The sequence below is a fragment of the Neovison vison genome, chromosome 7 (genome assembly GCF_020171115.1).
Source record: "Neovison vison isolate M4711 chromosome 7, ASM_NN_V1, whole genome shotgun sequence".
NCBI classification, from domain to species: domain Eukaryota; kingdom Metazoa; phylum Chordata; class Mammalia; order Carnivora; family Mustelidae; genus Neogale; species Neogale vison.
The window spans coordinates 60,640,314-60,656,810 of NC_058097.1; the positions used below are offsets into that span (position 1 = coordinate 60,640,314).

The 16,497-nt window shown below is 47.1% G+C and overlaps 1 protein-coding gene across 1 annotated transcript in view; it reads right to left on the reverse strand.

Moving 5' to 3' along the window:
• The window catches only part of LOC122913415, a 45,678-nt gene that overhangs the window by 12,524 nt on the left and 16,657 nt on the right, over positions 1-16,497 (reverse strand). The window contains 8 exon segments of the mRNA XM_044260159.1: positions 4,616-4,662; positions 4,954-5,054; positions 5,057-5,077; positions 6,788-7,090; positions 7,240-7,257; positions 7,260-7,349; positions 7,352-7,398; positions 7,400-7,520. Of these exon segments, the coding sequence (XP_044116094.1) occupies positions 4,616-4,662; positions 4,954-5,054; positions 5,057-5,077; positions 6,788-7,090; positions 7,240-7,257; positions 7,260-7,349; positions 7,352-7,398; positions 7,400-7,520 (748 nt within the window).

The following is a 16,497-nucleotide window of genomic DNA, read 5'->3' on the forward strand; positions in this document are numbered from 1 at the left end:
ATGATAACTGACTCTCTCTGCTTGACTTATTTCACTCAGCATAATCTCCAATCCTGCCCACGTTGACAGAAAAGTTGGGTATTCGTCCTTTCTGATGGAGGCATAATACTCCATAGTGTATATGGACCACATCTTCTTTAACCATTCATCTGTTGAAGGGTGTCTTGGTTCTTTCTAGTTTGGCAACTGTGGCTATGAATTGTGGCTATGAATGCTGCTATGAACATTGGGGTACAGATAGCCCTTCTTTTCACTACATCTGTATCTTTGGGGTAAATACCCAGAAGTGCAATTGGGGAGTCATAAAGCAGCTCTCTTTTTAATTTCTTAAGGAATCTCCACATAACAGTTTTTATAGCTCCATTTCATTGTTCTGGACTACAATATAGTATTTCTTGCATGAATATATCAACATGTATTTATCCATTCTCATTATTATAGATATCGGGCTAACATGCATATTGGGATAATACAGGTGATAGAGATACTTTAACAATAGTATTCTTCCAACCCATAAACATGGGACATCTTTCATTTGTTTGTGTCTTCTTCATTTTCTTTCATCAAAAGTCTTACAGTCTTCAGGGTATAGCTTTCACCTCTTTGGTTAAATTTATTCCCAAATATTTTATTATTGATGTTATTATAAATGAGATTGGTTCCTCCTCCTCCACATCAATTCAGTTTTTTTTTTAATTTTTTTTCCCAATTTATTTATTTTCAGAAAAACAGTATTCATTATTTTTTCACCACACCCAGTGCTCCAAGCTAGCTGTGCCCTCTATAATACCCACCACCTGGTACCCCAACCTCCCACCCCCCCGCCACTTCAAACCCCTCAGACTGTTTTTCAGAGTCCATAGTCTCTCATGGTTCACCTCCCCTTCCAATTTACCCAAATTCCCTACTCCTCTCTAACGCCCCTTGTCCTCCATGCTATTGGTTATGCTCCACAAATGAGTGAAACCATATGATAATTGACTCTCTCTGCTTGACTGATTTCACTCAGCATAATCTCTTCCAGTCCCGTCCATGTTGCTACAAAAGTTGGATATTCGTCCTTTCTGATGGAGGCATAATACTCCATAGTGTATATGGACCACATCTTCCTTATCCATTCATCCGTTGAAGGGCATCTTGGTTCTTTCCATAGTTTGGCGACTGTGGCCATTGCTGCTATAAACATTGGGGTACAGATGGCCCTTCTTTTCACGACATCTGTATCTTTGGGGTAAATACCCAGGAGTGCAATTGCAGGGTCGTAGGGAAGCTCTATTTTTAATTTCTTGAGGAATCTCCACACTGTTCACATCAATTCAGTTTTATTGTATCTTTCAAATATCACAAATATTGCGTTATGGTTGTCACTAACATAACACAGTCAAAAATAACAATAAAAAATAAAATATCACAAATAAGTTTGAAAAGTCATCTGGCATCTTGCTGTTTCTGTAGCCAGAAAACTTGGATCTTGTTTACCAGCCTGCTGAGCTGTTCTTTTCTCTGAAACATAGATACCACCCCAATCATTTTTTGGTCATCCTTCTTTTTTTTTAAGATTATTTATTTATTTGACAGACAGAGAACACATGGAGACAGAGACGTAAACAGAGAGAAGAGGAAGCAGGCTCGCCACTGAGCAGAGAGCCCAATGTGGAGCTCGGCCCCAAGACCCTGGGATCATGACCTGAGCCAAAGGCAAAGGCTTTGCCCCACTGAGCCACCCAGCTGCCCCTGGTAATCCCTATTTTTAACTCTTCTGGCTTACTGAATGGAAGCAGCTGAATTTGATACAAATTCAATCTCCTTTCCTTCAAGAGTTAACTCATCTCTCTGGGCTTGAGTTACTGAACAAGCAACATCTGGCCTCCCCCAAACCTTGTGGATGTGTTTTTCACCAAAAAATTTTGGATTTTGATGGGAAAATGATTCTCCCGAATGACAACAGTATTGCTAATGTCCTGCTGAGGTTTATGAGAGAACTAATCTGTTTGTTGCACTTAGAACAAAAGTGCATGTCACCTTGTTATTCAAAGGGTGTGGAACAGCATACAGAGATTTTTCTGTGGGGCTACTGTGAGAATCAGCAGCACCATGACCCAGGTCTGGTCCCTAATGTACTTCAGGTCACAAGGGGAAGATGGGCTTCATGTCTCTCGCCAGGGACACTTTCTGTCAGGGGCATTTGCAATGCCCACAGTCATTGTTTGGGACCTGCTGGCTTATTCTGGGATCTCATAGAGCCTGGTTATCCTTGAGCTCAAAGCATTTCTCTTCCTGAAGGTGTAGAGGTGTAGAGGGTCATATTGCCATTGCCATGGAAATGGGTCAGCATATCTAGGACCCTCGTGCATGGTGAACCTCAGAGGAAATGCGGGTCTTTCTTCACAGGTCCCACTCTTTTCTCTCTCCAGAAGTAAGATCCATAAGGGAAGGAACTATTAGCTGTGGGCAAGAATTATTCCAGGGATTGTCATTAGAGGTATTCCTGTGTTGGAAGCTCTCTGCCACCCAAAAGTCATTTCCACTTTTTTAAAAAAATTATTTTATATATATTTTAAAGATATTTTATTTATTTATTTGACAGAGAGCGATCACAAGTAGGCAGAGAGGCAGGCAGAGAGAGAGGGGAAAGCAGGCTCCCTGCTGAGCAGAGAGCCCTATGTGGGCCTCCATCCTAGGACACTGAGATCATGACCTGAGCCGAAGGCAGAGGCTTAACCCACTGAGCCTCTCAGGTGCCCTATTTCTACTTTTTAATACAACACTAAGGTCAAGGGGTTCTGTATCTGTTTTCAAGGTCAGGTCCCTAATAAGTTTCCATCTAGGAATGGAGTGGAGAGAACTCTGACCTTGGTGACCAGTACCCTTGCACACAGCTGTCTGTCCTGAACTCTCAGAGATTAGGGATGGGACAGACCAGGAATGAGCTGGAACTGAGGTTCCTCCCAGGTGCTCAGGATGATGGTCTGATAGGACAGAGGGCGAGTCCATGAGGAAGAACAGACAGATTCTTAGAGATGGACCTATACATAGTTCAGGCATTTGTATGGTTTACCACCATAATGGATTATGGGAAGCTTTTCCTCCCATTATTTATGGGGTTGAAGTTAGTCAGTTGTGCTAAAAAATGACTGGTCTCTTTTTTTAATTTATTTTTTATTTATTTTCAGCATAACAGTATTCGTTATTTTTTCACCACACCCAGTGCTCCATGCAAGCCGTGCCCTCTATAATACCCACCACCTGGTACCCCAACCTCCCACCCACCCACCAATTCAAACCCCTCAGATTGTTTTTCAGAGTCCATAGTCTCTCATGATTCACCTCCCCTTCCAATTCCCCTCAACTCCCTTCTCCTCTCCATCTCCCCATGTCCTCCATGCTATTTGTTATGCTCCACAAATAAGTGAAACCATATGATAATTGACTCTCTCTGCTGGACTGATTTCACTCAGCATAATCTCTTCCAGTCCTGTCCATGTTGCTATAAAAGTTGGGTATTCATTCTTTCTGATGGAGGCATAATACTCCATAGTGTATATGGACCACATCTTCATTATCAATTCATGACTGGTCTCTTGATGAACATTATGTATGCGATGGATTAATCCTATATGCAGGATTCTTGACATGTGCATTCCTATACACGATGTGGAGGATGAAATTGATCTGTGCACTGCTGGTGGTGTCAGTTTCTGATTTTCAACCTTAAAAATTCTCATTCCATATTAGCCATTAAATACTAATTGTGTGGGATTGAACTCTTGGTTTGTGTCTACACTGAGCAACACACTTGTCATTATTCTCCCGCAGGGTCCCATGCCTACACACATGGTTTCCTCTAGGATGTGGACTCCTGGGGCAGAGCTACATCCTTTGCTTTCACCAGGTGATTCTGATCTGATACCTAACTTGTCCTTAGCAATTTATACTCCTACCAGGAATGTACTGGGGTTCTAAGTACACAGTATTTTCTCCAATGATGGATATTGCCATTGTGTTCTCTTGCCTGTCCTGTGGCTGTAGTAGGATTTGTGTGTCAGTTTCCCTGAAACCGTGGCATTACACTGAGCTGGAAAATACCAGGATGTTTACAATACAGGGAGGCACACGTGCACGTTGGGATCACCAGTGAGATGAGCCCACAGCTGGATCACACTCACTCATGAAGACAGTGTATCCATGACTTCTACCTGGGTGCACAGTGGGTTCACACGGCTCCTTGATGTTGCCAATGATGGCGTATTTACACCAAAGAAATGGGCAAACGCTACGAATCACTACTTAAAAAAAAAAAAAGGAAAACCCACTTATTTGTTGGGGTCAGTGTAGCAGCTCCCCACCTGGCTACACCTCAAACACCCCAAAGCTCACTCAAACTGATGGTGTTTCTGGAAGATTCCACCAGGTGTCGCCACATGAAGACAGAAGAGCTCTGTGAGTCCAGAAAGGGTTCAGAGAATGGTTTTGGATTCATCTGTTCCAAAGTGGACCTGATTTTCACCCACTTATTTACTTATGAAAACAGTCTATGTTTTGCACTGAAGGGACGGAGGGCAATAGTGCCCATCAGGGAAGGTGGAAATGGAAAGTGAAGGAAAATGAATCCCACAAAAGTGGACCAGAGCTGCCGCTGTAGGAAGGTATGAACCAGCTGTGCTGTGTGGGAGGAACCCCCAAGTCACAGGCATGAGGAAAGATGGGGGCAGTCAAGGATGTCCAAAGTGCAGGAGGGAAAGCACCACAGGTCACAGGGGACAAGTCCTGGGCAGGAAGCAGCCCAGACATGTCCTGCACCTGAACCATGCTCCCCCTCGATGTTGTTAGCAGACAGATCAGCAAGCATGAGCTGCAGGCTTTCTCCAGATCCCTCTGGGCACCCGAGATGCATGCCCACAGCTCTGCCAGATAGAATGGTGGCTTTGTTCCCCCTTGTGTTTAGCTCCTGGCTGCATCTGGGGTCCTTCTCTGGCTGTGCTGAACCTCTAACAGCAGAATCCCGAGGACCACCTGGATCAAGACAGCCATGCCCATGCAGGTCAGATTTTCCAAGTGTAATCTCTGGGGTCCGAGGCTAGGAATGAGGGCAGAGAGGTTGCAGAGGTCAGAGAGGATCCAAATCACCCAGGATCCTGCATGTCCACCCAGGGGACCTGCTTTCCCACACAGGACACCCACTCCACACCAGCCCCATCACTGAGAATTTTTCCTACTCACTACTGCTGGGGTCTGACTTGTTTTGGGGTGGGCTCATAGTGCCAGCAGCTTCTGCAGGGAAGATGGAAGCAGATGGAAGGAGCTGGAGACCCCCGTCCAGCCTGTCCTCTGCTCTGTGTCTTTATCCCTCAGCCTGTCACTATGTGGTTTTTGTACAGTTCCTAAACTAGCCCTTCTCTGCACTAGAGAGCTTTCCTCTGCTCTCCTCACTGGATTCCTTCAGTCTCCTTGTTCTCTTTGATTTCAGACTCTGCTTCTGAGTCACTCGGGATAGATTCTGGCTGTGCCCCACCAGCTCAGGGTTGCAGAGAAAAATAGCCTCCCAGCACAGAAATCATCATGTCCTCGCATGTCCTCTGCTCAGTCTGGGACACAAGACCTCCTGGGCTCATGTCCCTGCAGATGACAGTTCCCACTTATTCAGTAGTCGGGGTCCCAGCAGTGTCCATGGATGAGGGGCTGGTGCCAGGGGCTCCTGACTGTCAGGAGGACAGAGGGTCCCATGTCTGGGGTCGAATCCCTCTCCCTCCATGTCAACCAGCTCCCTTCCTTCAGGGTCTGCACTTTATTCTGTACCTACAGTATTCCTCCTTGGCTATGTTCATTAATTCATTCTTCATTTACTTACAGATACCACAGTCCCAGACACACACACACACACACACACACACAGAGAGAGAGAGAGAGAGAGAGAGAGATCTGTGTGCGCACATCTACAACAGGCATATAAATATGTATCCACGAAAGGTGATGGTCAGTCACTGGGTCATAGGAACACCGTTATTGCCTGCATGCAGTGTGGATGGAGATGGGAAGAAGAGCTACATAAGTAAATAAATAAATAATAAATAAATGAACAAAAAAAATAAATGTGACTGATTGAAAATGTGCTAGGACCCGGGAGTGCCCAGAGTTTGTGCCCCACCAGGACCCTGTGAATCCAGTCTGGCCCAATGCACACAGGAGAAGGAGTACGGTTTCTGAGTCTGGCGTCCCTGTCACCTGAGTTCCCTTTGTCATCATCTGCAGGTGCTGCTCTAGAAGGTGTGAGAAGCAGACATAGGGACACTGGACCAGCATCCACACAAAAAGGAGAGTGGACACCAGTGCACATGGACATGTGGTACATCCTCCTTGGGGATCCCCATGAGCCAGGTTAGGCCCCTCCTAGGTCTCAGATGTGCACCAAGGGGCATGGAGGCGCCCAGGTGAGCACAGGAGGCAGCAGAGTGGTGCCTGCAGGTGGGGAGGCTTCTGTCCAGGAGAGTATCCCGAGGGGCTGACACCATGGATTGGATTCTGCTATGGAGGGACAGGAGGTGAGTGGGAGGTGCTGTCCACTCACCTTGGTCCTCACTCACCCCCCACGCAGCCCCTACTACTTCCTCTGCTGAGACTGCAGGATGGGGACCCCAGGTGCACACGGTGGATCTTCCCAACCTCTCCAGGACAGGACCCTCCTCTGTGGAACCCCTGTGATCCCCACATGTGCTACTGTGTCAGGCTTTCCAGAGACTTTTGTCCTTAGCTGACAGAGCTCAGACGGGACAGGGTCACGGACCCTCACCTGAGAGCAGCAGCTCCAGGGGGTCACTGGGGTCCGACGACACCTGGGGGGTATTGCTGTAATAGCCATAGCATCTGAACATCCACCTGAGGCTGGAGGTCATGAGGCCCACAGGGAACAGGGCCTGTATCCCCCCACGGGGGGCTGGCTGGTAGTTTGGGATCCAGGAGGGCTGGTTCTCTCCTTCCTTCATCAGGACGAACCTGTGGAATCCCATCCATGAGGCACACTGGAGGGTCACGTTCCCTCCTGAGGTCACGACAGGGCTGGGCAGGGCTGAGAGGCTGGGTTTGCCCTGGGATCCTAGGAGAGGAGGAGGGTATGTTGTTAAATGGGGCTCAGATCCCCCACATTATCCCAGGATGGGCTGTGAGAGTTAGACACCAGAGAGCCCACCCCCTTCCTGAGGGCAGAGCCTGGGCCTGGGCCTGGGCCCCTGAGTGGGCTCGCACCTGTCACCACCAGCTCCAGGGGTCACTGGCCTCTGAACAGCCAGTGGGACTGAGATAGTCACAGTGGTATCTTCCTGCATATACATCTGTCATGTGTGTGATGGAGAACTTGCCTTGTCTCCAGGCTCCAGTGGCAGCAGTCTGTCCCAGGTCCATGAGCCTCCCTTTAATGCAGCAGTACTCCTAGGCCTCCAGGCTCTCCTGACACCAGACAGTCATAGGTGTCCCCCAGGGCATCACAGAGCCTGGCTCAGCTCAGATGGTGGTTTTGCAGAGGTTCCCTGGAAGGAAATAGAGGCTGGGACACAGACCTTCCCCACCGCCAGGTCCCAGCTCAGCCCCAAACCCCCAGACGTCCCCCTCAGTCAGTTCATTACTGTTGTTCTTCTGGTGCCTGGTGGGTGACCCATGTCCCCAGTGAGGTGGTGGACTGGGATCTCTGGGGACAGACTCCCCTGCCTGTGATCTGGTCCTGGGGCCCACACTCAGCCCTGGAAGAGAGTCCCTGTGAGAGGTTTGCCCCAAATCTACCAGAATCCCTCCTCTCCATGAGCCTCCTGAGCCTGGGGTATCCGACAGACCAGGGCCCGAGTGTGGAGTGGGAGGAGTGTGGGGCGGGTCCCTCCCAGAGTGGGGAGTCCCCTCCCCTCGTCAGATCTCACGGAGACACAGCAGGACCATGAGGGTGGGGGTCATGGCGTCTCCTCTCTCTGGTTCTGGCTGTGCCATTGTTGGTATCATGGTGCCTGCAGGAAAGAGAGACACTCAGGGTGTGGATACCCAATGGCTGGTCCTCCTTTCATGAGGTTGTCATGTTAGCAGGATGTGAAACCAGGGAAGTGAATAGTCCCTCTTCTGAGTCCTGCTCAGGTGTCCATGATGTTGCTGCAGGGGGACCTGAGGCTTCCTGAAGTGCCCCATCCAGGTGAGGAGACCATGGCAGGTCCTTCCCTCCCAGATCCTCCCCCTGGGTCTCCTTCATCCTCAGCTCATCCATGGAGTCCCTAGACCCCAGGAATGCTGCGAAGGATGTGGGTTCCTGCTGCCCTGTGGAGGTCATGTCAGCACAGACATACCTGTGACAAATCTGCTCTGCTCAAGATGAAATCATGCTGGCAATGAGGCTAGAGGAGAAATAGGGGCAAATAGGGAAGGAAACACAGCCCCTCTCCTGGTCCTGGAGTGTGGGCTTTCTTTCTGCATAGCCTCTGTGGACTTCTCTATTTTCCTCTGAGTCTGTCTACTTCCACTTCCTGGGAGCACACCTCTGATCACCTGCTGGCTCCTCTGTCCCTTGATCCAGGGGCAGGGACATCCTCCCCACACTGTGGTCCTTTCCGTGAGCTATAAGAGGGCAATTCATGGGTGAGTGCTGTAATTTGAAGAACAAAGATGATTCTCATGTGAATACTATTGCCGTGTCCACTTCCCTGGTGACCTTGCGCACATCACCTGGTCTGTAGCATACTGTCCTGAACACCACTCAAAGTGGTTGCGATCAATCTTTGATATTTCCTGAACTGATTAAGAGGGGTGTGGCTGAGACACAAGAGGTCCATGTGTCAGACCCCACAATCAGGGTGAACCAGAGATCCATGTCCTCGAGAGACCCTATGTGACCCTATAGATGTGAAATGCTGTTGGTGATGTTTATGAAATGGTTTACAATAGCGTTTTACAGGAAATATGAAACAAGAGTTTCTGGAATTGAGAGGGACCACAGCAGAACAGAGAAGAAAGCTGAGTGACCAGCAGAGCCTGGGGTCCAGCTGAGGGTAGTCAAATATGATTGCTCCCTCTGTATGGCCAGAAGAGTTGCCACATTCTCGCAGGCAGGAAGGGTATTGAGTTTCTGGGTGAATGTGGAATCAGCGTGACCTTCCACTATGTGTGGGTTGGGCGCTGGCATGTCTCTTCCCTCTGGCCCAGCCCAGAGGTCAGCCCTGAGCCCTGAGTGTGTGTGTGGAGTGGTTCTGTCCCGTGGACTCACCCTCCACTGGCGTCTGCCCATGTGTGGGTGTGTGGTTCCCATGGGAGCCATTCCTGATGGACACATCCCTGCCCAGTCATTAAGTTCGGAGAGTGGATGCCAGAGGTCAGGGCAACAGGGACCATCCACCCCTTACAGTCCTGAAATCCAGGCAGCCCTGGAAGCAACTGTGTCTGGAACTCAGGGGTGTGGGAGGTGAGTGTGGGTGTGGGAGGTGAATGGACATCAGAGAGGGGCCCCCATATGTAAGGAGTGCTATGGAAGACTGTGTGCAAGTGGTCCTTCATCATCCAGGTCATGGAACAGCAGGAATATGGGAAACACATTTTTCACTAAGAATGTGAAATAGTGAAGGGAAGAGACAAGAAGGTGGAAGAGTGGGGGACCCCGTTTCATCCAGTCCCTTGAATTTAGCTACATAACTATCAATCCATTCTGCACAACATGAATTCAACCAGAGATCCAAGCAAAAAACATACCTGGAACTCTACAAGTAGAGAAGCGAGTACTTTTTGCAAGGTGGGATGTCCAGAGAAGTTAATCTGAGGGTAGATACCAAAGACAAATGGAGGGGGTGGGAGCCTCCATGTGTCCTCTACCAAGAAGAAGCTATAGCCCTCGAGAGCAAAATATGAACCCTTAGCAATCTCCTCCAGTGAGAGATATGGCTGCCTGAAAGGGGCTCTTGGGATGAAACAGGCAGACTTCTAGGTGGGTCATCAGTGTGGTCCCTGGATCCCAGGAACCTCAAAATAAGATAGTGCCGCCCAGAGGGGGGACAAGATGGCGGGGTACTAGGAAGAGGCGTCTTTTCAGCTGGTACCCCAAAGTGAGCTGATTACCTACCAAAGAACTCTGATCACCCATGAAATCAGCCTGAGATCAGAATTATACACGTCTGGATCTCTACAGGGGCAGAAGACGCCAGTGAGCAGGTAAAGTGGAATGGGAACAGCGGACTGATATCGGAAGATAAACAAAAGGGGGGGAGCCACCAGAGGCGACCGGTGCAAAAGTAATACCCCGATACGAGCGAGAGTGCCCTGCGTCTGGGGACCAGCATTAACTCGGAGACTGGTTGAAAGCACTCCAAAAGAGCAAAGGATCGCGGGGGCAAATTGTGGGAATCGGGGCGGCTAGGGACAGGGGCTTGAGTCCCCAGTCCCAGACGGCCTCCCCGGCGCGGAGGCAGAGAGAGTGCGGCGGAGAAACCGGCTCCTGGTCCCTAAGCCGCCAGCGCGCCCCAGAGCGCGGGGGTTCCGGCTCCTGTGAGGGGATGGGAGCCGGTCTGCAGAACGCGCGCTAGCCCTACCACAAAGCTTGAGATGCGCGTGCACGTCGCTCCAGCTCTCCTGGGTTTCTAAGACCCTGGGGCGTTTCTTGACCCGGGCCATTGTTTCAAAGTCTAAGCCACGCGCGCACGAAACTCTTCCCCGGACAGAGGCGCGCAAAAGCCCAGCCTGCGGCTTACGGACCAGTGCCCCGTTCTCAGTGCCCCAGACGCGCGCCCGACCCACAGCCGCCTCTGAAAAGAGGTGCGCGCAAGCCGGGCACTCCCATCCCCGGCCGGCGGCAAAATCTCAGTGTGCGATCGCTGCTTGGAACCTCTCTGGCGGTTGGGAGCTCCCAGACAGCCGCCACTGCCTTGGCTTTGGGGACGAGCAAAAGATCCTGCGCCCCCAGGGTCTTTAACTTGGAACCTGCACTGCCAGCGTCCAAGGGGGAATTTATTCAGATTCTGCACCCAGACTGAGGCTTCTCTCTGAGACGGAGATCAGGAAGTGTTCCAGGGTGCACCTTGACTGCACCAGAGTTGATACATCCAGCTACATCTGTTCAGTCTTCTCCCACCAAAATGACTAGGAGGAAGAATGCCCAACAGAAGAAAAATACAGAGGATGGACCTTCCGCAACAGAGCTAACGGCTATCAACATAGACAATATGTCGGAAAGAGAATTCAGGCTAACAATTATCCAGGCAATAGCTAGGTTGGAGAAAGCCATGGATGACCAAACAGAATTGATTAGAGCCGAACTGAAAGCGACCGGACAGGATGTTCACAATGTTAGGGAGGAGCTTAAAGCTACCAGGGAAGAGGTCCACAATGCTCTCAATGAGTTCCAATCCAATCTAAACTCTCTCAAAGCTAGGGTAACTGAGACAGAAGATAGAATTAGTGATCTGGAAGACAAACAGATAGAGAGAAAGGATCAGGAGGAAGCCTGGAACAAACAGCTTAGATCCCACGAAAGCAGAATTAGGGAAATAAGTGATGCCATGAAGCGTTCCAACGTCAGAATTATTGGAATTCCTGAAGGGGAGGAGAAAGAAAGAAGTCTAGAAGATGTCGTGGAACAAGTCCTTCATGAAAACTTTCCGAATCTCGCGAATGAAACCAGCGTCCATGTACTAGAGGCTGAACGGTCTCCACCCAAGATTATACACTCCAAAAAAACATCACGACACCTGATAGTCAAATTGAGAAATTATAATTGTAGGTATAATCTCTTGAAAGCTGCCAGGGCAAAGAGGCTCCTTACTTACAGAGGGAAGCCCATCAGAATAACGTCAGACCTGTCCACAGAGACCTGGCAAGCCAGAAGAGGCTGGCAAGATATATTCAGGGCACTAAATGAGAAGAACATGCAGCCAAGAATACTTTATCCAGCAAGACTGACATTCAAAATGGATGGAGAGATAAAGAGTTTCCAAGACCGGCAAGACTTAAAAGACTATGCAACCACCAAGCCGATACTGCAGGAAATATTAAGGGGGGTGCTATAAAAGAGGAAAAATCCCAAGAATAGCATTGAACAGAAATATAGAGACAGTCTACAGAAAGAAAGACTTCAAAGGTAACTCGATGTCAATAAAAACGTATCTATCAATAATCACTCTCAATGTGAATGGCCTCAATGCACCCATAAAACGGCACAGGGTTGCAGATTGGATAAAACGACAGGACCCATCCATATGCTGTCTACAAGAGACCCATTTTGAACCTAAAGATACACGCAGACTGAAAGTGAAGGGGTGGAGAAGCATCTTTCATGCCAATGGGACTCAAAAGAAGGCTGGGGTAGCGATTCTCATATCAGATAAATTAGACTTCAAACTAAAGACTGTAGTCAGAGATACAGAAGGACACTATATAATCCTTAAAGGGACTATCCACCAAGATGATCTAACAATTGTAAATATCTATGCTCCCAATATGGGAGCAGCCAATTACTTAAGAAAACTGTTAATCAAGATAAAGAGTCATATTGATATGAATACACTAATCGTAGGTGATCTTAACACGCCTCTTTCAGAATTAGACAGATCATCGAAGCAGAAAATCCATAAAGAAACAAGAGCATTGAACGACACATTGGACCAGATGGACCTCATAGATATATACAGAACATTCCACCCTAAAACAGCAGAATACTCATTCTTCTCAAGTGCACACGGAACCTTCTCCAGAATAGACCACATACTGGGTCACAAATCAGGACTCAGCCGATACCAAAAGACTGAGATGATTCCCTGCATATTATCAGATCACAATGCTTTGAAACTGGAGCTCAATCACAAGGAAAAGTTCCGAAGGAACTCAAACACCTGGAAGCTAAAGACCACCTTGCTTAAGAATGCTTGGATCAACCAGGAGATCAAAGAAGAACTGAAACAATTCATGGAAACCAATGAGAATGAAGACACTTCGGTCCAAAACCTATGGGATACAGCAAAGGCGGTTCTAAGGGGAAAATATATAGCCATCCAAGCCTTGCTCAAAAAAATTGAAAAATCCAGAACACACCAGCTGTCTCTACACCTTAAAGAACTGGAGGATCAACAACAAATCAAACCAACTCCACACATAAGAAGGGAAATCATCAAGATTAGAGCTGAGATCAATGAGGGAGAAACCAGAGATACAGTAGAACGTATCAATGAAACTAGAAGCTGGTTTTTTGAAAGAATCAATAAGATCGATAAGCCACTGGCTACACTAATCCAAAAGAAAAGAGAGAAATCCCAAATTCATAAAATTATGAATGAAAAGGGAGAGATCACAACTAACACCAAGGAAGTAGAAACAATCATCAGAAGTTACTACGAACAGTTATATGCCAATAAGCTTAGCAACCTAGATGAAATGGATGCATTCCTGGAAAAATATAAACTACCAAAATTGAACCAGGAAGAAATCGACAACCTGAATAGACCAATATCTAATAACGAGATTGAAGCAGTGATCAAAAATCTCCCAAAAAACAAGAGCCCAGGACCTGACGGATTCCCTGGGGAATTCTACCAAACCTTCCAAGAATAAATAACACCTATTCTCCTGAAGCTGTTTCAAAAAATTGAAGCAGAAGGAAAACTTCCAGACTCTTTCTATGAAGCCAGCATTACCCTGATCCCCAAACCAGGCAAGGACCATACCAAAAAGGAGAATTTCAGACCAATATCACTGATGAATATGGATGCTAAGATTCTCAACAAGATCCTAGCCAACAGGATCCAACAACACATTAAAAAGATTATCCACCATGATCAGGTGGGATTCATCCCTGGGCTACAAGGATGGTTCAACATTCGTAAATCAATCAATGTGATACAACAAATTAATATGAGAAGAGAGAAGAACCACATGGTCCTCTCAATTGATGCAGAAAAAGCATTTGACAAAATCCAACATCCGTTCCTGATTAAAACGCTTCAAAGTATAGGGATAGAGGGAACATTCCTGAACCTCATCAAATCTATCTATGAAAGACCCACAGCAAATATCATCCTCAATGGGAAAAAGCTTGCAGCCTTCCCGTTGAGATCAGGAACAAGACAAGGATGCCCATTCTCACCACTCTTGTTCAACATAGTATTAGAAGTCCTAGCAACAGCAATCAGACAACAGAGAGAAATAAAAGGTATCCAAATTGGTAATGAAGAAGTCAAACTCTCTCTCTTCGCAGATGACATGATTCTTTATATGGAAAACCCAAAAGACTCCACCCCCAAACTACTAGAACTCATACAGCAATTCAGCAGCGTGGCAGGATACAAAGTCAATGTGCAGAAATCAGTGGCTTTCTTATACACTAACAATGAAAATACAGAAAGGGAAATTAGAGAATCGATTCCATTTACTATAGCACCAAGAACCATAAGATACCTGGGAATAAACCTAACTAAAGAGGTAAAGGATCTATACTTGAGGAACTATAGAACACTCATGAAAGAAATTGAAGAAGACACAAAAAGATGGAAGACCATTCCATGCTCTTGGATCGGAAGAATAAACATCGTTAAAATGTCTATACTGCCTAGAGCAATCTATACTTTTAATGCCATTCCGATCAAAATTCCACCGGCATTCTTCAAAGAGCTGGAGCAAATAATCCTAAAATTTGTATGGAATCAGAAGAGACCCCGAATCGCTAAGGAAACGTTGAAAAACAAAAATAAAGCTGGCGGCATCACCTTACCTGATTTCAAGCTTTATTACAAAGCTGTGATCACCAAGACAGCATGGTACTGGCATAAAAACAGACACATAGACCAGTGGAACAGAGTAGAGAGCCCTGATATGGACCCTCAACTCTATGGTCAATTAATCTTCGACAAAACAGGAAAAAATATACAGTGGAAAAAAGACAGTCTCTTCAATAAATGGTGCTGGGAAAACTGGACAGCTATATGTAGAAGAATGAAACTCGACCATTCTCTTACACCGTACACAAAGATCAACTCAAAATGGATAAAAGACCTCAACGTGAGACAGGAATCTATCAGAATCTTAGAGGAGAATATAGGCAGTAATCTCTTCGATATCAGCCACAGCAACTTCTTTCAAGATACGTCTCCAAAGGCAAAGGAAACAAAAGCGAAAATAAACTTCTGGGACTCCATCAAAATCAAAAGCTTCTGCACAGCAAAGGAAACAGTCAAAAAAACAAAGAGGCAACCCACGGAATGGGAGAAGATATTTGCAAATGACAGTACAGACAAAAGGTTGATATCCAGGATCTATAATGAACTCCTCAAACTAAACCCACACGAAACAGACAAACACATCAAAAAATGGGCAGAAGATATGAACAGACACTTCTCCAATCAAGAAATACAAATGGCTATCAGACACATGAAAAAATGCTCATCATCATTAGCCCTCAGGGAGATTCAAATTAAAACCACATTGAGATATCACCTTACACCAGTTAGAATGGCCAAAATTAACAAAACAGGAAACAACATGTGTTGGAGAGGATGTGGAGAAAGGGGAACCCTCTTACACTGTTGGTGGGAATGCAAGTTGGTGCAGCCTCTTTGGAGAACAGTGTGGAGATTCCTCAAGAAATTAAAAATAGAGCTTCCCTACGACCCTGCAATTGCACTCCTGGGTATTTACCCCAAAGATACAGATGGAGTGAAAAGAAGGGCCATCTGTACCCCAATGTTTATAGCAGCAATGGCCACAGTCACCAAACTATGGAAAGAACCAAGATGCCCTTCAACGGATGAATGGATAAGGAAGATGTGGTCCATATACACTATGGAGTATTATGCCTCCATCAGAAAGGACGAATATCCAACTTTTGTACCAACATGGACGGGACTGGAAGAGATTATGCTGAGTGAAATCAGTCAAGCAGAGAGAGTCAATTATCATACGGTTTCACTCATTTGTGGAGCATAACCAATAGCATGGAGGACAAGGGGCGTTAGAGAGTAGTAGGGAATTTGGGTAAATTGGAAGGGGAGGTGAACCATGAGAGACTATGGACTCTGAAAAACAGTCTGAGGGGTTTGAAGTGGCAGGGGGGTGGGAGGTTGGGGTACCATGTGGTGGGTATTATAGAGGGCACAGCTTGCATGGAGCACTGGGTGTGGTGAAAAAATAATGAATACTGTTTTTCTGAAAATAAATAAATTGGGGAAAAAAAAATAAGATAGTGCCTGTGCCGGTAGAGTTCATAGCAGCGGAGTGGGGTAATTGGTTATGGTCAGTGAGCCCAGGGGGGTACTCTCCGCTTGATTCACCATAAGCCCTGAGCTGTGCTAACTGGGGGGACTGCTCCCAGCCTGGGGACCCTGCAGAAGACTGGAACATAGGAACCTTCCACCATCATCCGGGATGGGCAAAATGGGTCCAGTCCTGACCGGGCAACAGCTCTGAGGGTGACAGCCTGGTAAAGGACAGTACAGAGCTGCCCTCTGCCTTCCCCCAAGAGGGGCAGAGCTTGTAAGCTCCATACAGTGACTGCTCTCAGTTCCA